Below are 22685 nucleotides of genomic sequence, written 5' to 3' on the forward strand. Positions count from 1 at the left end.
AAGGCAGATCACTTTGCCAGATCATAAAAATGGCCATATTGCCTCAGATCAATGGTCCATCTAGCCCAGTAGTCTGTCTTCCGATAGTGGCTGGGGCCTGGTAATCCATTGGGAATGAAGTAGAACAGGTTTATTTTTTCAGTGAGCCAACCTCTGGCAATCAGAGGCTTAAGGACACCCAAGAGCATGGGTTTGCGTCCCTGAACGTCTTGGCTAATAATCATTTATGGATCTCCATGAACTTACTTAATTCTTTTTTGAATCCACTTTTACTTTTTGCCTTCACAATATCCCCTGGCAATGAGTTCCACAAGTTCACTGTGCCTTGTGTAAAGATGTAGTACTTCCTTTTGTTCATTTTAAAGCTGCTGCCTGTTCACTTTATCCACAAAATTCACGTTTTTATAGACTTATATCCACCCTTTGTTGTCTCTTTTCTAAGATGAACAGTAACAGTCTTTTTAATCTCTCCTCATATGGAAACTGTTCCATACCCGTAGTCATTTTTGATGCCCTTCTCTGTACTTATGTCAGTTCTAATCTATCTTTTTTGAGATGGGGAGACATCAGCATACCATGGATTTATGTAGTGACATGATGATATTTACTGTCTTTTATTTTCTATTGCTTTCATAATTTGGTTGGCTTTTTTGACCACTGCTGCACATTGAGCAAATGTTTTCAGAGAACTATCCACGATGACTCCAAGCTCTTTCTTGAGTGGTAATAACTGTTATAGACCCCATCATTTTGTATATATAGTTGAGATTGTTTTCCAGCGTGAATTACTTTGGATTTGGCAAATGAAATTCAATGTTGATATTTTGTTGCCCAGTCATCCAGTTTTGTGAGATCTCTTTGTAACTCTTCACAATCTGTTTTGGACTTAACCATTTTGAGTAATTTTGTACCCTCTACACACTTTGCTACCTCATGGTTCACCCCTTTTCCCAAATCATTTATAAATATGTTGAACAGTATTGGACCCAGTACAGATCCTTGGGGGACCCCGCTATTTAACTCTCTCCATTGTGAAAACTGATCATTCTTACTGTTTGTTTCCTTTTTTAGCTAGTTACTGAGCGATGCAAGGACCTTCCTTCTTGTCCTATTTCTGCTTATTTTGCTTAAGAGCCTTTGGTGAGGGACTTTGTCAAAGGCTTTCTGAAAGTCCAAGTACACTATGTCTGCTGGATCACTCTTGTCCATATGTTTGTTGACCTCCTCAAAGAATTCTAGTAGATTTGAGAGATGGTCTCTCTTTACAAAAGCCATGTTGACTCTTCCCCAGCACATCATGTTCATCTATGTGTCTGATAATTTTGTTTCAACCAATCTGCCTGGTTCTGAAGCTAGACTTACTAGCCTGTAATTTCTAGGTTCACCTCTGGGACCTTTTTAAAAAAAAAAAAAGGGCTTTACATTAGCTATCATTCAATCATCTGGTACAGAGGCTGATTTAAGTGATAGGTTCCATACCATAGTTCGTATTGCTGCAGTTTCATATTTGTGTTCTGTTAGAACTCTTGGGTGAATACGGTCTGGTCCTTGTGACTTATTACTATTTCTTAATTTATCAATTTTGTTTAAAAACATCCTCTATCAACAGCTCAATTTGGGACAGTTCCTCAGATTTGTCTTTTAAAAAGGTGTGGGAATCTCCTTCACATCCTCTGGAATGAAGACTGATGCAAAGATTTCATTTAGGCTGTGTACACAATTTATACTGATTTAAGTTATGTTGCTCAGGGGTCTGAATAAGCCACTCTCCTGAGCGACATAAGTTATGCTGACCTAAGTGCCAGTGGGGACAGCACTATGTCAGTGGGAGAGCTCCTGGCTCTGCTGGAATAATTAAGTTGATAGGAGAGCTCTCTCACTTTGGCTTAGAGCAGAGGTGGGCAAACTTTTTGGCCTGAAAGCCACATCAGGGTTGCAAAACTGTATGGAGGGTTGGTTAGGGAAGGCTGTGCCTCCCCAAATAGCCTGGCCTCCGCCCCCTATCCAATCCCTCCCACTTCCCGCCCCCTGACTGCTCCCCTCAGAACCTCTGACCCATCCAAGCCCCCCCCGTTCTTCGTCTCCTGACCGCTCTCCCCCTCCCCCCAGGACCCCTTACCCCTTAGCCAACCCCCCCCAGGACCCGCGCCCATCCAACCCCCCCCCGCTCCCTGACTTTTCTGACCCCTATCTACATCCCCGCCCCCTGACAGGTTCCCCCCCCCGAACCTCCACCCCATCCAATTGCCCCCTGTCCCCTGACTGCTCCCTGCCCCCTTACCATGCTGCTCAGAGCAGTCGCGCCGCTTGACCAGAGCCAGACACGCTGCCATGCTGCCTTACAGGAGCACGCTGCCCTGCAGGAGCAAGCAGCCCCGCCACCCAGAGCACTGCGCACATGATGGTGTGGCTGTGCGGAAGGGAGGACAGCAGGGGAGGGGCCGGGGGCTAGCCTCCCCGGCTGGGAGCTAAAGGGCCAGGCGGGACGGTCCCATGGGCCGGATGTCGCCCGTGGGCCATAGTTTGCCCACCCCTGGCTTAGAGCCTCCACCAATGCAGCTGTGCCACTGTAGGAGCTCTATAGTGTAAGCCATAGCTTTTCCACGGTGGCCTTATCTTTTTTTCAGTGCTCCTTTAGCACCTTGACCGTCCAGTGGCCCCACTGATTGTTTGATAGGCTTCCTGCTTCTGATATACTTAAAAAATATATTTGCTGTTAGTTTTGTGTCTTTTGCTAGTTCCTCTTCAAATTCTTTTTTGGCCTAATTATACTTTTACATTTGACTTGCCAGAGTTTGTTCATTTCTATTTTCCTCAGCGGCATCTGACTTCCAGTGTTTAAATGATGCCTTTCTGCCTCTAAGTGCCTCTTTTAGCTTGTTGCTTAGCCACGGTGGCATGTTTCCAGTCCACTTACTGTTTTTAGTTTGGGGTATATATTTAATTTGAGCCTCTACTATGGTGTTTTTAAGAAGTTTCCATGCAACTTGCAGGCATGTCACTCTTGTGAATGTTCTTTTTAATTTCCGTTTAACTAGCTTCCTCATTTTTGTGTAGTTCCTCTTTTTTTGAAGTTCAGTATTACTGTGGCAGACTTCTTTGGTATTTCTCTCCCCCACCCTCAAAGTTAAATTTAATTACATTATGATCACTGTTGCTGAGCAGGTGTGCTGTATTCACCACAGGGCCTTAATCATCAAACTTGAATAAATCAGGCTCCCAGGAACCACAGGTTCAAATCCAATAGGGTCAACACTGCCCTTCCCAAGTGGATCCTGCAAGCTGAGTGCCATGGAGATCTTTTGGAAGACACCTTGAAAATCAGGGTGCAGTGTTCTCTTCCTGGACATTAGATCTTAGTACTGATTTTATAGGAATGAGGTTTGCTCTAATGTCCTTGGCTAAAATTCCCATTCCTGTTGTTCAGTGTGCTGAAAATGGTGGGCTGCATTTTATCTAGTAATACATGTTGGCATCTTTTGGGATACAGACAGTATATATAAATGTAAAGTATTATGTACCTTTGGACTTTAAGGCATAGGCTTATACAGCTGAAATCTTGCTAGTGTTGTGTAAGGATTTTCAATGTAAAACACAGGCAGATTATTCATATTACAATTTGTCCTGCTCCTGCCAGGGGTCTTTTAAAACCTTTTCCTTGGTACCTGACTATAGCCATATAACAGGATTGTCAGGCTTTGCCTACCCAAAGAGCAACATGCTGGGACTTTTAGGGCTGCACTTCCAATTCCTGCCTTGCTGGGTAAAAAGGGTGTTTATCAGTTAGTTAGCTTATCATGATTGAAAAGCACTATTAAGAAGTGCTGTTGAGGTGCCTTTTTCTTGAAGTAACTAATGCACATGAGCTATTCTGAGGTGGAGCGACAGTGAAGACCAGGCACTTAAGTTTTGCCCTGAGGTAAACTCCCTAAGGTCAATCCATGGAGGGGCTATAGAGCTGTTTTCTTCACAGTAAAATTGAAGTGTTGTGTTAGTGCATGTGCGTTAGTTACCCTGAGGTAAAAAACACTTTTTTTTTTTTTTTTTTTTTTTTTTTTTTTTTAGCAGGGAAGAGAAGGCCTAACATATCTGAAACCATGTTCAAAAGGCTCTGGCTCTGGCATTGTTGTAGCCACGGGTCCCCACAGGCTATGCGTATTCGTATCAAGTGAACCAGTTACACCCTTGCTATAGAGGTGCTGCTTGATGAGCTGGCATGTTCCAGCAGGAAATGCTCCTTAAGTTCTCTGTCATGCAGGGACTTGTATGAGTTCAGGAGCCTCACCTCTGTATTAAAGTGGGGAGTTGTAGAATGCTGTATACGCCATTGTTTTGGCCTCCAGAAAGAGACTCCCTGAGGAGCAGCGTTGCTGTACATCCTGATGAAAGGATGTTTGCCACCGCAAGGTGTTTGAGCCCTGGTGACTAATTTTGGTTCTTTCTCTATTCCATGCCTTTGAGGCCCCCTTCCCCAAGAAAAACAATTTGAAAGTAAGCAGGAGTTTTGTTTCCTATGATGTAACTGGAGGCCTATATTTGCTGTACTAAAATACATAGTAGCACACTCTAGGCGTCACATCTGTTCTGATACACTTAAGAACCTAACATTCAAAACAAAATTGTCAGTATGTATAATGAAGATATCCTGGATATATTAAGTATACACCAATTGACATTAGGAAGGAAAAGAAGCTGTGTTTTGTTTAAAAATGAAGATATTTTGTAGGGATGTGGGTTCCAACAATACTATCAGAACTAATATAAAACTTCCATCAATTTCAGACTGATCTGTTTGTGACTGTCTTGGGGGTTGCAATCTTCCACCCCAGCATGCTTTATATTTAAATCTTCAACCTGTATTTTGAGAGAGACAGTCTTATGTACAAACATTTTGTAATGAGTTTATAAATGTCTTTGGGTTCCACCTCCATCTAAATTAGTGACTACCTCCTTTATATTTAAGATGCCACTAACTGCTGGGTTGACTTTTTTGTTGTATTGCTCAATGTCTGAACTGCTTATGGGTCACTAATTACAGCATATGTGACTTTGGCCAGACTTATAAACTTGCATTACAGAATAGCTTGTATCTAATTTAGCATCTTTTGCGACATCATGACTTATGGGGCTAATGAGTAGGAACTACCCATCTTATTTAATGCATTTAATTGCCATTTGAAACACTACTCTAATGGCTTGTCTTTATTGCATTATTAGCTTGACCTATAACTCGAGTTTTCCCCAAACTCCTGTCAACACGCAAAATCTCTAGCTCAAATTAAATGATACCTTAAACTTGAGCTAACTGGCCTGACAGAGAGGTGGGTTGAAGGTCAAGCACTGCTAACTAGAGTTTATAATGCAGTGAGGATAAAGCAGCTCAAGTTACAACAACTCCTAGTTCTGCTTATCCAATCACTCTGTGCTGCTAATCATTCTTGCTTGAGGTAGCTGTCTTGAGTGTAGTAACTTGAGCTAACTGTTACAGCACAGACAAACTCTAAGCTGCATCTCCTGAGTTTTTATTAATTTTTGCAGTAAATGCTTTGGTTCATATTGACTGGAATCCCTGTGGTTCTGTTTCTGTGATCTGCTGTGCACCAGGTGGTGGCACTGTGGGGTGTGGAGAGGGAGTGAACTGCCTTATGAGGACATGTTGAGTGTGTGTGTGTGTGTGTGTGTTTATTACCTGGGCCATTGAGGCCTGTGCAGAGGGTGTGTCCCAAGCCATACCCTCTTCCTGAGATACACGCACATCTGTGTGGTCAGGTGCCCTTCCCTCCACTTGGATCCATCACCCTGGCCTCCCCTGGCTGAACTCCATGCCTCCAATTACTGCCTGCTCCTGCCTCCCTTAATGAATCAATTAATGTCTGGTCTGCATCCCGCAATAAATTACCCTAGCTGAGCCCCTCCAACAATAAATTTAATGCTTCTCCCCCAACAATTAGTTCTGTACAGACTCCTCTGCTGGGATGGCAGGAGTGGTGACAGAAATCCGCTGTCCTTCCAGTGCGCACACAGTTCCCCAGCCTGGAGTGCTGGAGGCAGGATCCTACACACATGCTGGGCTGGGATGGTTGTGCCCCCTGCTTTGGAGAGAGAGAAGGGATGAAGCCCTGCCACTGCTCTCTCCTTCAGGGGGTGAAGGTGGGATACAGCCCTTCAGGGCAACTTACTCTTCATAGTGGCAGCTGACTCCTCATCTGATCTGCAGTGGCAGGACTGGAGCCACTTTTGCAGATTTATTAACTGTGTTGGTTACAGTGTTCTCATACTGAAGGCTTCTGCTACAGAAAACAGCACTAGAGACATAATCCTTTTTAAAAAGAAGGCAACTTGTTTAGAAAGGAAGATGACAATCGCCTACCATAGATTCCTACTTGCCCTGGGGGAGTAGATTTTTTCAAGCCCTGCTTGTGATAGTTAAGACTGCTGATACCTACACTAAAAAGCAATTACACTTTAAACCAAATACTCCACTAGAACACTGTAATGTGAGAAACTTGTATGTCTGGAAATTAACAAGCTTCCAGCAGTAGCCTTAATTCTGACACTCACCCAACTCATATTCCAAAGAACTCCATTATCCCAGAGGGCAGAAGTCTTGTCTGTTAACCCACTTACTAGTTATGAATCAGCCCTCCTGTGGACCACAGCATCTCACATATCTCTACACACTGGCTGCCTGAGACCTGGTCCCATACCTAGCAGCCCATTAGAGGCTATACCAGGGATCGGCAACCTTTGACACACAGCCTGCCAGGGTAAGCAGTTTGTTTACCTGCCATGTCCACAGATTCGGCCGATTGCGGCTCCCACTGGCCGCGGTTCACCGCAGCAGGCCAATGGGGGCTGCAGGAAGCAGTGGCCAGCGCATCCCTCCGCCCGCTCCACTTCCTGCAGCCCCCATTGGCTTGGAATGGCAAGTGGGAGCCGCAATTGGCCGAACCTGTAGATGCAGCAGTTAAACCGGTCCAGCCTGCCAGGGGACTTACCCTGGTGGGCTGTGTGCCAAAAGTTGCCAATTCCTGGGCTTATACATTCCAATTCCCCCATTCACCTTCCCTCTATTAGACCAAGGGCCAATCCACCTGACACAGGCCAACACTCCTCTTTTACCGTAACTTCTGTACCTGTATGGGCTGTGGTAACCTACATTCCTCAGCAGTATGAACTCCAGATCTGCCTGTAACTGATGGTTTGAGAAAGAATTTAAGTTAGCAGTCAGTAATCCTAGTGTGAGTCCTTTTGAGGATACTTAATATTGTAAAAAATTGTTCTTGCTACGATTATTCAAATGTTTACTGTGTTAATGCAAAGTTTTAGCTTCTTAGAGAGCCCTCCTCTGACAACTAAGATTGCAGAATAACTTATGTAAAAAGAAATGCATGAAGTTCAAGTGTCACTATTTCCCTCTATCCCTTTATTTGTTTGTTTTTAAAAGACCAGTTTTGTTAGGCCTTCCTAAAAAATGCAGATGCTGAACATTCTTGTAATAGTTGCTTTGTGACTATTTTACTGTGTTCATGTTTTGAGCACTCCCTCTGAATTAGGCCGCCTTTTGTTCTTCTAATGGCAGTTGCCATGTTAAGGCTCTTGTTTGATTATGTGGGGCTTCTTATTTTAATGAGAACAGCTTTTCTACTGGCTGTTCTATCCATATTTTTTTTTTTTAAAGAGTCAATGAAGCCTCTTATTGGGACTCTCTCTTGGGACAAAGGATCTCTTTTATGCTAAAGGAAAATATATGCCCCTGGACCAACTCGTGGGAAGATGGCAGGCATTATAAATGAGCAAGTTATGTACTCTGCCCTTTCCCTCTAATATGTAGAGAGGAAAATGACATCAGAGATAGGACAATCCCACTATTTATTTTGTTCTCCTGCAAATAAAAAAGTGATGCAACTCTTGCATGTTCAGATATAATCAACTCGGGGCATCTTTGGTAAATCTTTACTTGATTGGCATGACACGTTTTGTACAAAGAAAAAGCTTCTGTCTGAAAACAAGCTGATTTCATAGTAGGTGTAAATGCATGGTCTTAAGGTATGTTTTGTAAAGTTTATTAAAAGACGTAGTGGGTGGAATGCAAAGGTCAAGGTAGTGGGAAGGGCAGATGGGAGAGAAACAACACAAACTCTTCTTAGGAAATGGAAATACTTCTGTCTATAGTAAAACTTACAGTTTAGAGAAAGCTAAAGAATTGTGTTACAAATGTAAATTTACGTTTCTCTTTGACTTTATACACACACACACACAGTCAAAACATCACAAATGTGCTTCAATCCCACTCTGGCTGTGTGGTGACTCTCTAGAACTGTTTCCTATTGTCATCAAGCAGGTCGTCTTCTTTTTTTAAAGAAATATCTGACAGATGTCTTTCCCTATCATGTGGTATTTACTCCATAGTGATGGGCAAATTACAAAAGATAAATGTATATTTCAGAGTTTATGCAACAACTGTGTTGGACATTTCTGTATCATATCTATGAAAGTCTGAATTTTTTTCCTTTCAGTTTTATTAAGAGCATGTGTCATTACTTTGCTACATGAAATAGAATTACACCATATATGAAATGCATTATACGATATGGCATTCTTTGGAAAGGACATTGGGGTAGGGGCTGTCTTGTTCTGTTTGTACAGCACCTATCACAATAGGGTCCTTGTTCAGGATTGGGGCTCTGAGGCCGTATCACAGTTCAAATATTAAATAATAAAACATTTTGTGTTTTATCTGTTTCTGAGTAAACTTTGACTTCTCCTATGTATTGCATGTGAAGAAACTAATTTTTATACATATTTTACTTTAAAGACTGAGAGAACCTTAACTCATGATTTTCTGCAGTTATAATGCTTGTGATATATAGCAATGGACTACAACAACTTTAACTTCAAGTTTAAGGTTTTTTGGGTACATGTTGGATAACTGATGTAATAGCAAACTTGGAAGTTTTTTCCTATTCTACAAGTCAGAGAGCTTTGACACCTTCTTGGAAGCATGTGAACCATTATCAAATACTATTTATAGCTAAATAGTAGTGAAGAAACTTGCCATTTTGTCCTGTAATATTTACTATTTTCTGACAGTGTAGAGTAGTAAAATATCAGGTCAAGATTAGAACTCTGTTAAGAGAGTCAGTCTGACTGTTTTCACCTAATAGTTTTTTAACTCTTGTAAAAATTAGAAGTGATTCCATTAAAAATAATTTGCTGAGTTGTTTTTTTTTGTCTCTTCCTCCCCCCATGTCCAGGAAAAGCCTTCCGTATAAATACAGATGACCATGCAGCATGCTGTTCAGGTAAATGACATTAATAATAAAAATGCTTGATACTTCATATGCATCTTTTCTTTATGCAAGGATCACAGGGCACTTTGCAGACAAATTACTGCAAGGCTCACAGTTGTCCCTGTGAGATCTTTACCATCCCCATTTTACAGGTGGGAAATCTTAGTCACAGAGGTTAAATGACTTGCCTTAGGTCACACAGGGAGTCAGTGGCAGGACTGATAGTTCTGGAGCCCAGCTTTCTGTTTCAACTACTAGATCATGCCACTTCTCCTTAGGTGGTGTTATCTAAGAAGATTTCTAAGGCAAAGTAAGCGACTAAATCAAACGTAATTGTTCCTAAAATATAGTGACTTTATTTGTGTAACTATTAATATTCAAGTTTTGCAAAGTGATTAATTCTATAAGAGAATATGTAGTTGGTCCATCCACAAGTTAAAAAGTCTTGTGGGACCAACTAGCTCAGGGGTTCTCAAACTGGGGGTCAAAAGGACCCCTCAGGGGGTCATGAGGTTATCACATGGGGGGTTGCGAGCTGTCAACTTCCACCCCAAACCTCGCTTTACCTCCAGCATTTATAATAGTGTTAAATATGTAAAAAAATGTTTTTCATTTATAAGAGGGGGTCGCACTCAGAGGCTTGCTGTGTGAAAGAGGTCACCAGGACAAAAGTCTGAGAACCCCTGAACTAACTAATCATGGATGAACTCAATCAACAGTTAGTTGTGTGGCTGGGCTAGGTTATCTGGGATAGGATGGTGAGGGCATGACATGTTGTGTGGTGAATGAGATCCTCTGAGAGGGAGTGGTTTTGTTTGGTTTTTCTTCACATCATTTTTTCTTCATCCCCATTACTCTCTTTGACTCCCTAAGCTAACCCTTAACAACGTTACTGATAGAAAAACCCATGAAAGAGGAAATTATCTTTCTTTAAATTCCACAAGGAATTTCCAAGTGGAAGTTTGCCAGGAATCATGGGATGAATTACTCCCAGCTTACCCTTCTGTCCCCTTATCTCACAGGGTCGCATTCCAATGATATTGCTTTGGAGGGATTTCTATATAGAAGGTGTAAGAGGAAGAACTTGAGGCCGGTCTACACTACGCGTTTAAACCGATTTTAGCAGCGTTAAACCGATTTAACGCTGCACCCGTACACACAACAAGGCCCTTTATATTGATATAAAGGGCTCTTTAAACCAGTTTCTGTACTCCTCGCTGACGAGAGGAGTAGCGCTGAAATCGGTATTACCATATGGGATTAGGGTTAGTGTGGCCGCAAATCGACGGTATTGGCCTCCTGGCGGTATCCCACAGTGCACCATTGTAACTGCTCTGGACAGCAATCCGAACTCGGATGCAGTGGCCAGGTAGACAGGAAAAGCCCTATGAACTTTTGAATTTCATTTCCTGTTTGCCCAGCTTGGAGCTCTGATCAGCACGGGTGGCGATGCAGTCCTAAATCCAAAAAGAGCTCCAGCATGGGCCGTACGGGAGATACTGAATCTGATTGCAGTATGGGGAGTCTTCAAACCAATTTTGAGGATTTCAATAACTCAGTCCTGGGTTAGGGGTTGTTATAAAAGTGGATGGGTGGGGTTCTGTGGCCTGCCTTGTGCAGGAGGTCAGACTAGATGATCATATTGGTCCCTTCTGACCTATGAGTCTGTGAGACAAATCTGTTCTATCACAGCTCCGTTACAGAAGACGAAATGAGAAAGCTTTTGAAAAAATTTCCAGGCTATGATAGACAGAGGCCACAGCACAGTGCCGTGTGACAAGTGTAACGGAAAGCCAAAGAATCAAATGGACGCTCATGGAGGGAGGGAGGGGGGACTGAGAACTCCAGCTATCCTACAGTCCCCACAGTCTCCGAAAAGTATTTGCATTCTTGGCTGAGCTCCCAATGCCTGTAGGGTCAAACACGTTGTCTGGGGTGTTTCAGGGTATATGTCGTCAATTTAAGCCCCCCCTCCCCCGCCGTGAAAGAAAAGGGGAAAAAAATCACGTCTTGACTTTTTTATATGTCACCCTATGTCTACTGCATGCTGCTGGTAGATGCAGTGCTGCGGCAATGAATAGCAGCATCCTCTCCCCTCCCCTCCCCAGTGGCAGATGGTACAATGTGACTGCTATCCATCGTCGTCATCATCCTGTGAGTGCTCCTGGCTGGCCTCAGGTGAGGTCTGCCGGGGGCGCCTGGGTAAAAATAGGAATAATTCCCGGTAGATGGTACAGAACGGCTGGTAACCGTCCTCATCATAGCAACTGGGGGCTGAGTTCCATCAGCCCCCTCCTTTCATGTCTAAAGAAAAGATTCTGTACTGCCTGGACTATCATAGCAGCGGGAGGCTGGGCTCTTCTCCCTCGCCACTCTTTAATGTCCTGCCTGGACTATCATAGCAACTGCCACTGCCTCCGCCTCATTTTATCTCACTAAAAACTCAGTGTTTCTTATTCTTGCATTCTTTATTACTTCATCACACAAATGGGGCACACTGCCACGGTAGCCCAGAAAGGTTGGGGGAGAAGGGAATCAACGGGTGGGGTTGTTGCAGGGGCACCCCCTGTGAATGGCATGCAGCTCATCATTTCTGTGGGATCTGACACAAAGCAGCTGTGCTCTCTGGTTCTCTGATACACTGGTTCTCTAGTACACTTGCCCCGTATTCTAGGCAGGACTGACTCTATTTTTAGATACAACATAAAGGAGGGAATGCCCCGCGGGGTCATTCCCATTTTTGTCTTTGTGCCCCCGGCCAACCTCAGCGAAGGTCAGCCAGGAGCACCCATGACAGCAGCAGACGGTACAGAACGACTGATAACCATCTCTGCTACCTTGCAAAGGCAAATGAATGCTGCCGTGTAGCGCTGCAGTACCACCTCTGTCAGTGGCATCCAGTACACATATGATGACAGTGACAAAAGTCAAAACGGGCTCCATGGTTGCCATGCTATGGCGTCTGCCAGGGCAATCCAGGGAAAAAGGGTGCAAAATGATTGTCTGCCATTGCTTTCACGGAGGAAGGAATGAGTGACCACATTTACCCAGAATCACCCGCGACACTGTTTTTGCATCATCGTGCATTGGGATCTCAACCCAGAATTCCAATGGGCGGGGCGACTGCGGGAACTATGGGATAACTACGGGATAGCTACCCACAGTGCAACGCTCCAGAAATCGACGCTAGCCTGGGTATATGGACGCACACCATCGAATCGTTGTGCTTTGTGTGGCTGCGTGCATTTGACTTTATACAATCTGTTTTACAAGACCGGTTTATGTAAAATCGGAATAATCCTGTAGTGTAGACGTACCCTGAGTTTTTCCTTTCTCCTCATTGTCTCCTATTATTCAGACTTTTTTCTGCTTTACTCTGTGGTCACGTCCTTCCTCGCTGCTTCTTCCCCTTTCCCAGTACCCAAACTGTCCCAAAGAGCTTGCATTTCAAGGTAATATTTTACTCTCTGGTACTCTCAGTGGAATTCCATTGAAAACAGTGGAGTTAAAGGCACAGATTGATACAATTCAGAACAAATTTTCATCTGCCCCTATTTCTCTGTTCTGTTTTGTTTTCCTGCCATTCCTTGGGCACTGCAGGTAAAGTTTCTGCAAGGCTGGCTTTTATGTATATCATCAGAATTTCTGATTTCTTTGCTAACATGAGACAGGTGTTGACACAGGAAAAAATACAGTTAGAAGACTGGGACTGATATCCTTTTTCATTGATGCTATGATATAGTGAGCAAATGAAGTCTTCCTTCCTGCCCCATAGCGAAGAAAACACTTTCAGTGCCACTACACGTTGCTTTAGAATGCTTGAATACAAGAGGTGAAGACTTGTCTAAGAAGTGTACTGTTCAGACTTGTTTAATACAAGGACATAACACATTTTCTACTGTAGCTTAAGAATTTTAATATTCTCTCCCCACCCCACCCCCCCCCAAAAAACCTCCTGTGAAATCTTTGATCAAAGAGAGAGAGAGACCAGCAGCAAATTTAGTTTTACACTATAGATTTCTTTTTATATTGTGGATTCTGCCCAGTACTAACTTTCTTACAAGTTTTATAAATTAATTCTTTATTTATAAGACAGTTAAAAAATAGACCTTTTTTGAGAGAGAGAATGTTTTTATATATGTCAGGGGGAAAACTGTAAATCATAGACTGATGTAGTAGCATCTGAACTTAGGAATGATGACTGACAGCCGCAATAGATCTTTGCAGGGTTGATGAGTGGCTTAAAAATCAAAATTAGATCTCTCTTATCATTACCTGATTATTATGTGTGAGGAAATTATCAGATTCCATTATTGGAGGTTGCAGCTACTAGACTAGGGGTTCTCAAATTGGGGGTCAGGACCCCGCAGTGAGTCGCAAAGTTTATTACATGGGGATTGCAAGCTGTCAACCTCCACCCCAAACCCCACTTTGCCTCCAGCATTTATAATGGCATTAAATATATAAAAAAGTGCTTTTATCTTATAAGAGGGGTCGCACTCGGAGGCTTGCTATGTAAAGTTTGAGAGCCACTGTACTAAACCCATTTGTTTTAACTTACTGAAATCTTCTTCTCTAGGTGTGGTTTGGAGATGATATTCCTTTAACTCCACGAAGTCCTCTGACTCCCAGACATGGCCCGGGCTTGGCAGATGTTTGCCTATATGATCAGTGGATATCTGTGCGACATGAAGCAACTCTGGTACCTATGCAGGAAGATCTATCAATCTGGCTATCTGGATTGCTGGGTAATGCTAAAATCATCATTGTCTAATGAATTTGAAAGATTCATTATCTTGGCCAATGTTGACCTTTCATATTCATAAATTTGCTAAGAGCGAGTGAATGAGACTGGGCTTGCGTAATGAGGAAAGTTGTATTAAAATGCATGTTTCGGTTTGAGATTTTAAGCTAACATTGACAGTTTTCCGCTCATAATACCACTTACTTATATTTCCTGTTCAGTAACTAGTCTGTAGTCCAAATAAAATATTCATTATTTAATTAATTTTATCTGAATTTTAATAGAAATAGTTTTATAGGTAAATATTTTAATTGTATGCCAATTCTCTTTTTAGAATCTAAAGCTATAGGATATAACTAACAGTGCATGTTGAGAAGAGGGAAACATATAGTACAAATACATCTCTAAGTTAGTATCTGTTTTTTAGATTTAATAAAAGCTTACATTTATGTTATTGCTTCAGTGGCAGTTGATTTTTATGGTGAATATGTGAGGTAGCAGAAATTTTGAAGTTTATGCCATTCATCAGTTGTTTTAGTTGAATGGAATAAAAACTGGTATTCAAAATACTGATGATCTCACTTCTGTTGTAGACTACGGGCCAACTTTGTGTCTTTTTAATGGTGGAATGCCATGTCTGAGTTGCCTGCATGTAGTTTCTGTTAGGTTGCCTTCTTCTGGAATAGTTCTAATGTTTTCCACTTTTTATTTTCAGGGGTAGAAGTTACAGCGGAAGGGTTGCTGGAAGAGCTTGATAATGGCGTACTACTCTGCCAGTTGGTTGGTGTCCTTCAAAGTACAATTAAAAAATGCTGTAGCTCAAAGGACTTAAGGGTGAGTCATCTGACTATTACAGTAATTGATAAACTTCATCACTTCACGTGCAACCACTTTTTAATCTGCATTTAACAAAAGTGCACTCTATATGCATTGCACTTGGAAATAAGAAGAAATGTGATGTCTTAATGGATCAAATAAGTAGCTACTAATGAGATGTTGACTATTCATTGTGTGTCAAATCCTAAAGCCCTCACTTCAGTAGAGGTGTGCTGATGGAAGGCCTGATTAAGGACCTTATGGTCTGACCCCTCAAGACTCTGATTCTTATTGTTTTGTGTGTGGTGGGGAGGACTGACTGGGTAAGAGAAACGGGAAACCTGTTGGCATTTTGTATTAGTAATTGATCACTAGAGTGGAGCGTGCTGCATGGTGAACAGCCACTAAAAATACCTAAAACAACATATGTATGGGAGACATGTTTAAGCACCACTATTGGGAATAAAATGTGGCAGAAACAAGAGTGGCTAAAACTCACAATTTATACAAAATAGAAGGATTTGAAGTCTTTATGACACATGACTTGACCCTTACACCTGTGCAAACATTAGCATATGCAATGTGTGATTGAGATGTACAGAAGGTAGAGAGAATGTTTAGAATAGTGCTTTGCATGTATCAAAAATATTGGACAGTCATTTCATGTTTTATTAGTTCCCTCTGAGAAAGAACTGGCTGAATCACTGGTCCCACAACTTTAATTTTTAGGGGCAGTGGGTGGAAGCAGCACAAGAAACAGGGACTACACCTTTCATGTATTACATAACAAAGACAAAACAAAAACCCTGATAGCAATGTCCAGCACTGACAGAAAAAATGCGTGTAAAATAAATGACTTGGAAGGAATTAGTCTTTATTCTTCTAACCTCCAACATAAAGCATCTGTTGCAGTCCAACTAGCCTAGAGCTGTTTTTGCTAGAACTACATAAAAATCAGGGTCAGTATGTTTTTTATAGAAGCCAGTTAATCATGTGATGGCAGCACTAGTTAGCTTCTACCAATTGGTAGAAAACACTTTTAGTACTATTCCCCTTTACCAAACTAAGGCCTGATCTACACTACGCATTTAAATCGAATTTAGCAGCATTAAACCGATTTAACCCTGCACCCGTCCACACAACCAGGCCCTTAATATCGATATAAAGGGCTCTTTAAACCGGTTTCTGTACTCCTCCCTGACGAGAGGAGTAGCGCTGAAATCGATATTGCCATGTCGGATTAGGGTTAGTGTGGCCGCAAATTGACGGTATTGGCCTCCGGGCGGTTTCCCACAGTGCATCATTGTGACCGCTCCAGAAAGCAATCTGAACTCGGATGCAGTGGCCAGGTAGACAGGAAAAGCCCTGCGAACTTTTGAATTTCATTTCCTGTTTGCCCAGCGTGGAGCTCTGATCAGCATGGGTGGCGATGCAGTCCCAAATCCAAAAAGAGCTCCAGCATGGACCATACGGGAGATACTGGCTCTGATCGCTGTATGGAGAGACAAATCTGTTCTATCTGAGCTCCGTTACAGAAGACAAAATGACAAAGCATTTGAAAAAAATCTCCAGGCTATGATAGACAGAGGCCACAGCAGGGACTCAGCACAGTGCTGCGTGACAAGCGTAACGGAAAGCCAAAGAATGAAATGGATGTTCATGGAGGGAGGGAGATGGGACTGAGGACTCCAGCTATCTCACAGTCCCCACAGTCTCTGAAAAGTATTTGCATTCTTGTCTGAGCTCCCAATGCCTGTAGGGTCAAACACATTGTCTGGGGTGGTTCAGGATCTATCTCGTCAATTTACTCTCCCCTCCCTCCCATGAAAGAAAAGGGGGAAAAAAATCGTTTCTTGACTTTTTTCAGTGTCACCCTGTGTCTACTGCATGCTGCTGGTAGACGCGGTGCTGCAGCACTGAACAGCAGCATCCTCTCCCCTCCCCTCCCCAGTGGCAGACGATACAGTACAAAAGGACTGATAGCCGTTCTCGTCATCAACCCATGAGTGCTCCTGGCTGTCCTCAGGTGAGGTCGGCCTGGGGCACCTGGGTAAGAATAGGAATGACTCCTGGTCATTCCCAGCAGGTGGTCCAGAACAGCTGGTAACCGTCCTCCTCATAACAACTGGAGGCTGAGTTCCATCAGCCCCCCCTTTCATGTCTAAAGAGAAGATTCTGTCCTGCCTGGACTATCATAACAGCTGGAGGCTGCCTCCCCCTCATTTTATCTCTCTAAAAACTCAGTGTTTCTTATTCCTGCATTCTTTATTACTTCATCACACAAATGGGGGGACACTGCCACGGTAGCCCAGGAAGGTTGAGGGAGGAGGGAAGCAACGGGTGGGGTTGTTGCAGGGGCACCCCCCGTGAATGGCATGCAGCTCATCATTTCTGCAGGATCTGACACGGAGCGGCTGTGCTCTCTGGTTCTCTGATACACTGGTTCTCTAGTACACTTGTCCCATATTCTAGGTAGGACTGACTCTATTTTTAGATAAAACATAAAGGAGAGAATGAACTGGGGAGTCATTCCCATTTTTGTCTTTGTACCCCCAGCCGACCTCAGCGAAGGTCAGCCAGGAGCACCCATGACAGCAGCAGATGGTACAGAACGACTGATAACCATCTCTGCTACCTTGCAAAGGCGAATGAATGCTGCTGTGTAGCACTGCAGTACCGCCTCTGTCAGTGGTAGCCAGTACACAATGATGACAGTGACAAAAGGCAAAATGGGCTCCATGGTTGCCATGCTATGGCGTCTTCCAGGGCAATCCTGGGAAAAAGGGCGCGAAATGATTATCTGCTGTTGCTTTCACGGAGGAAGGAATGAGTGACGACATTTACCTAGAATCACCCGTGACACTGTTTTTGCATCATCATGCATTGGGATCTCAACCCAGAATTCCAATGGGCGGGTGCGATTGCGGGAACTATGGGATAACTATGGGATAGCTACCCACAGTGCAACGCTCGAGAAGTTGACTCTAGTCTCAGTACATGGACGCACACAGCCAAATTATTGTGCTTGTGTGGCCGCTTGCACTCGACTTTATACAATCTGTTTACAAAACCGGTTTATGTAAAATTGGAATAATCCTGTAGTGTAGTCATACACTAACTTTCTTTTTATATTAGTACTTTGTGTTGTAGAAGCTGACAGGAAGTTGTCATAAACAGATAGTTAAGGGTTAATGTCTCTCTTACCTGTAAAGGGTTAACAAACAGGGAACCAAACACCTGACCAGGGGGCCAATCAGGAGACAAGATACTTCCAAATCTCAGTGGAGGGAAGCCTTTGTTTGTGTTTTTTGGGTTTGTTTTTATTCTCTCTGGGTCCTGGAAGGGACTAGACGTGCAACCAGGTTTCTTGCCAATCTCCCTGATACAGTCTCTTATATATTCAGAATAGTGAGTATTTAGTAAGAAAGGCAGTTATACTCTTTTGATTGTTTTCTGTATTTGCAAATGTGTATTTGCTGGAAGTATTTTAAATTGTATTTCTGCTGGAGGAGGCTTTTTCTCCAGTTTCTATAAACTGACAGACTCTGTAACTTTTACCATCTAAATTACAGAGATAACTTTTACCTTTTTCTTTCTTTTTTTTTTATTAAAAGTTTTGTTTTTAAGACCTGTTTGATTTTTTCCCCTTGTTGAGGCTCAAGGGAATTGAGTCTGTACTTAATAGGGAGGGGAGAAGGGGGAATCCCTTTGTTTTTGATTCACGGAGCTTGAATCTGTATTGCCTCTGGGTGAGGGAAAAAGGGGAAGGTGGGGGAAGGGACATTCCTCCCTGTTAAGATTCAAGGAGTTTGAATCATGGTAATCTTCTAGGGTAACCCAGGGAGGGAAATCCTAGGAGAGGCACGGGTGAGGGAAAGAGTTTACTTTCCTTGTGTTAAGATCCAGGGGGTCTGGGTCTTGGGGTTCCCCAGGGAAGGTTTTGGGTGACCAGAGTGTATCAGGCACTGGAATTCCTGATTGGTGGCAGCTTATCAGATCTTAGCAGGTAATTAAGCTTAGAGGAATTCATGCTGGTACCCCAACTTTGGACTCTAAGGTTCAGATTGGGGAAAGATACTATGACAGAAGGCGTACATTTTTAACTATTTAGCTAAATATATGAAGGCTAAATATCAGTAACCAACTGCTAAAATTCTTGAGGGAGGTATTTGATAGTAAAATAGGAACAACTTTCCCAGAGCACTATGTTGGATATTTATAAGTTGGGCCCTACCAAATTCACTGTCCATTTTGGTAAATTTCATGATCATAGCATTTTAAAAATCTTGACTTTTACGGTTTCAGATATTTGAATTAAAATTCAAAGTAAGGGTGGCAAAAGAGGTCTATGGAGAGGGTTGCAAGGTTATTGTAGAGGTTTATGGTATTGCCACCCTTATTTCTGTGCTGCCTTCAGAGCTGGGCATCCAGATAGCGGCGGCTGCTGGCCAGGCACCCAGCTTGGAAGGCAATGCCGCCATCACCACCAGCAGTGCAGAAGTAAGGATGTCAATACCATACCATGCCACCCTTACTTCTGCACTGCTGCTGGCTGTGGTGCTGCATTCTTAGCTGGGTGCCTGGACAGCAGCCACTGCTCTCCAGCTGCCCAGCTCTGAAGGCAGCATGGTAATACTGTGATCCCTCCCCTACAACAGGCAGATTTCAGAGGGAGACCAGATTTCACAGTCCCTGACATGTTTTTCATGGCTTTGAATTTGGTAGAGCCCTGTTTATAAGGGACACCCATGAATGGTGCAGATCATCATTGCCTGTGAAAAGAAGAGAGAAGATACCTCACTTGTATCCCCAAAGTTGTTAAACTAGTTTAGAAAAATCTGAAAGCAACTACTTTCTAAAGGAAACTCTACCCCCTTCCTCCGTACCACGCCCATCTACTTATGGAAGGGCTTGAAAAGTGCCTGAATGCAACAGCTAGTGTAGTTTCACTATATTTTGGGGGGATGGGGTGGAAGGGTTGTGTCATCCATGTAGCTAGTGCACACCCCTTGTGCACTGTAGAGGTATGCTCTAAGAGTAATCCTTTTGCTACATTGTACAGGGAGTTTGAGGGTGGAGCCAGTGGGACCACGACTATGTAGATCCACCAGCTAAACTTCTCCATGTGCTGCGAGCTGGTGGAGGTTAGTGGTAGACTGTTAAATATAGGAGAGGCCACAGTACTGCATCTCAGGATGCAGAGTTGCAATGGAAGGTTTCTTTTCCCCTACCTTGATTCCTGACTTCAGCAGAGTAACCATACACACACTGTCTTCTTAGACACAAGAATGACGACTTGCCCTTTGAAGGCCTATGTCTAACATGGTTGTAGCCATCAAATGGAGAAAGCTTCGTCTGCATTTCAGATATGGATGTAGCTTAAATCAGTTATAAAAAAATTATAATAGTTATTAGCCAGCCACCATGGTTGTACTTTAAATGTGATATTCTTACTTGATCTTATGAAAATGTGTTTCAAAATGTCACTTATGTATCTGCACAGCATATTTCATTTTTGAAATATTTTTTTGCCAGAATTTTCCTATGAGATGTGTCCCGTGTAAGAAGAATGCACCATCAGGATCCTTCTTTGCTAGAGATAATACAGCCAACTTCCTTAACTGGTGTAGGTGCATTGGAGTTGATGAGACTTATCTCTTTGAATCTGAAGGTTTAGGTAATTATCCCTTTTTGTAAAGTTATTTTGGGGGCATAGAACTCTCTTTGGGCCCGATCCTGACCCTTACTGTGACACTTTCTTGGGGTGCCCGGGATTGTGATTCACCCCTCTGCCTCAGCTAGAGAGAGATTTGCTGATGCTAAACTAGTGTGTCAGTTCCCCGGCACTCATTCAGATAGCCACCCAAACGCACGCCTCAGGATTCTGCCAGCACTTATTTTGCCTTGCAGGGTAACACTTAGTGTATCTCCATCCCCGAGCTCCATAGAAACATCCCCCTGTAGTGTTCAGCCCCTGGCACTAGGCACTCACAGTAATTACCAAGTTATGCTGTCCCCAAAAAGACAGTGTACACACAGCTGGAAGGTTACACCTCAGGATCAGGTCCTCTATAACACTGAATTACAATCTGTTTATGGTGAAAACGAATACATTTATTACCCAAGAACAGAGATTCACAGATTCAAGTGAGTATTGAGTAATAATAATGGAAACAGAAATGGGTACAAATGAAACAAAGTATAATACATTTTCTAGAGAGTAAAGCTTAACAGGTTATAATTCTTGTCTAAAACAGTCTCTCGCCTAAGATTTTCTGCAGGGCTTGCTAGTTTTCAGTCATAACCAGGACCCAGATTTTTCCCTATGTCCTTTGAAATGTATCCTGAAGTGCACCCCCAGATAAGATTATTTCTTTTTCTCTGGCATGCTGACACCATGTTGAGTTCACGTCCCCCCATTAACCTATTTTTCCTGTTCACTTTACATGCAAATGGAGTTCCTTTTGTATTGACTTTACCATGCTTAATTTACATTTCATAGAGAGAGAACTACTTTCCCTCCTGTCTGGAAGAAACGTGGTTCTCCCTTTGTTTGGTTACAGACTTTAAAGCATAATATCAGTACATATACATAATTCCTCATATGATCTTAATACATCCATTTTACAACAATTTTAATGATCAGTATGTCACCAGCTTTCATTTGATACCTCACAAGAGGCTTTTGGATAAATACTGTGAAAACAGTGTGTTTAGGTGTAGTGAGTTTGTCAGGCCTGATAGGAGTTGCTAACAGAACTGGCAGGTGCTGCCAGTTGGCACTGAGGTGCTCTTAAAGTCATACTTGTGTGAGACAGGAATAATCATACAAGTAGTGATTGGGACTTTGATAGGACTGTTCATGTGACAGAAGCTTTGCAGGGTCAGTTGCTTATGGCTGCACTGAGTAATCTGATTGAATAGTGTTTTTGAAGCCTCTGAAAAGTTGCATTGTGGGAGAAAAAATAAAAGAAGTGCAGTGAAATGCAACATTTTCTGCATAGCAAAAAACCCCAAAACAGAATAATTGAAAGCGAGACCAGCATTTTTTTTTAACTGCCAAGAGACCACATGAAAATTTTTAAAACACAAAAATATCCTTTATTCAGTATTTAATATCTTTTTCTTGCTGTATAAAGTGCTCAGAATAGTACACACATGATAGCTGAATTAGAGAGCTACGTCAGGATTTTGTGCCTGAAGTTACAACAGTCTGTTACTAATTAACGTTTACCTCAGGATTTACCCTATATGATTCTCAACCCCTTACTTTTCCCCCTCTAACTAGATGGTTATGAAAACAAAGATTGTAAATTGAGTTTATGCCTCTAGTGTTCAGCTTGTACTTTGTAACCAGCAGCTGCTGGACTGATCTTCCAGCTGGTATGAAATCTTCGACTGATCATTAAGAAAAGTTGTATATTCATTGTAAGATAATTAATTGTTTTTGCATCACGTACTTTTTAAATAGAAACAAACAAGCACAAGCCTTTCTGTGGCAACTCGGGTACTCTTTAAATATTGCAAAATTCTTTGCGTGTCAAAAGAACATATAAAATCACCTATATTTGCAATGTATATTAAAACTTGCAACAGTGACTAAAAATGTAGTTTGCAGTTAAAGTAAGGGTTATTTTATTTATTTAATTTTAAAAAAACTTGTTATTACACACTGCTAACGTTTATGACCCTTAAATGGCCTCTGTCACTGCTTACTCATTTTATTGGCTAACTAGTCTTTGAAATTCCCATTGCTACCAGTTGGAGATGCCCATTCCTGTTCTTTACTAGACCATTTTTCTACTAAATTAGAATGAAATATCTAGAAATCC

The 22685-nt window shown here is 42.4% G+C and overlaps 1 protein-coding gene across 2 annotated transcripts in view; it reads left to right on the plus strand.

Annotated features, from left to right (window-relative positions):
- Positions 1-22685, plus strand: part of GAS2L3 (growth arrest specific 2 like 3) — a 35678-nt gene that overhangs the window by 155 nt on the left and 12838 nt on the right. Inside the window, exons 1-5 of one of the 2 annotated variants that reach the window (XM_050935016.1) lie at positions 8013-8049; positions 9258-9305; positions 13873-14041; positions 14753-14871; positions 20389-20530. In XM_050935016.1, the coding sequence (XP_050790973.1) occupies positions 9282-9305; positions 13873-14041; positions 14753-14871; positions 20389-20530 (454 nt within the window). In that variant the 5' untranslated portion in view covers positions 8013-8049; positions 9258-9281. Of the gene's footprint in view, positions 1-8012; positions 8050-9257; positions 9306-13872; positions 14042-14752; positions 14872-20388; positions 20531-22685 lie in introns of those variants that run through there. The other variant, XM_050935011.1, reaches the window with a different exon arrangement.

The sequence above is a fragment of the Gopherus flavomarginatus genome, chromosome 1 (assembly GCF_025201925.1).
Source record: "Gopherus flavomarginatus isolate rGopFla2 chromosome 1, rGopFla2.mat.asm, whole genome shotgun sequence".
Taxonomy (NCBI): Eukaryota; Metazoa; Chordata; order Testudines; family Testudinidae; genus Gopherus; species Gopherus flavomarginatus.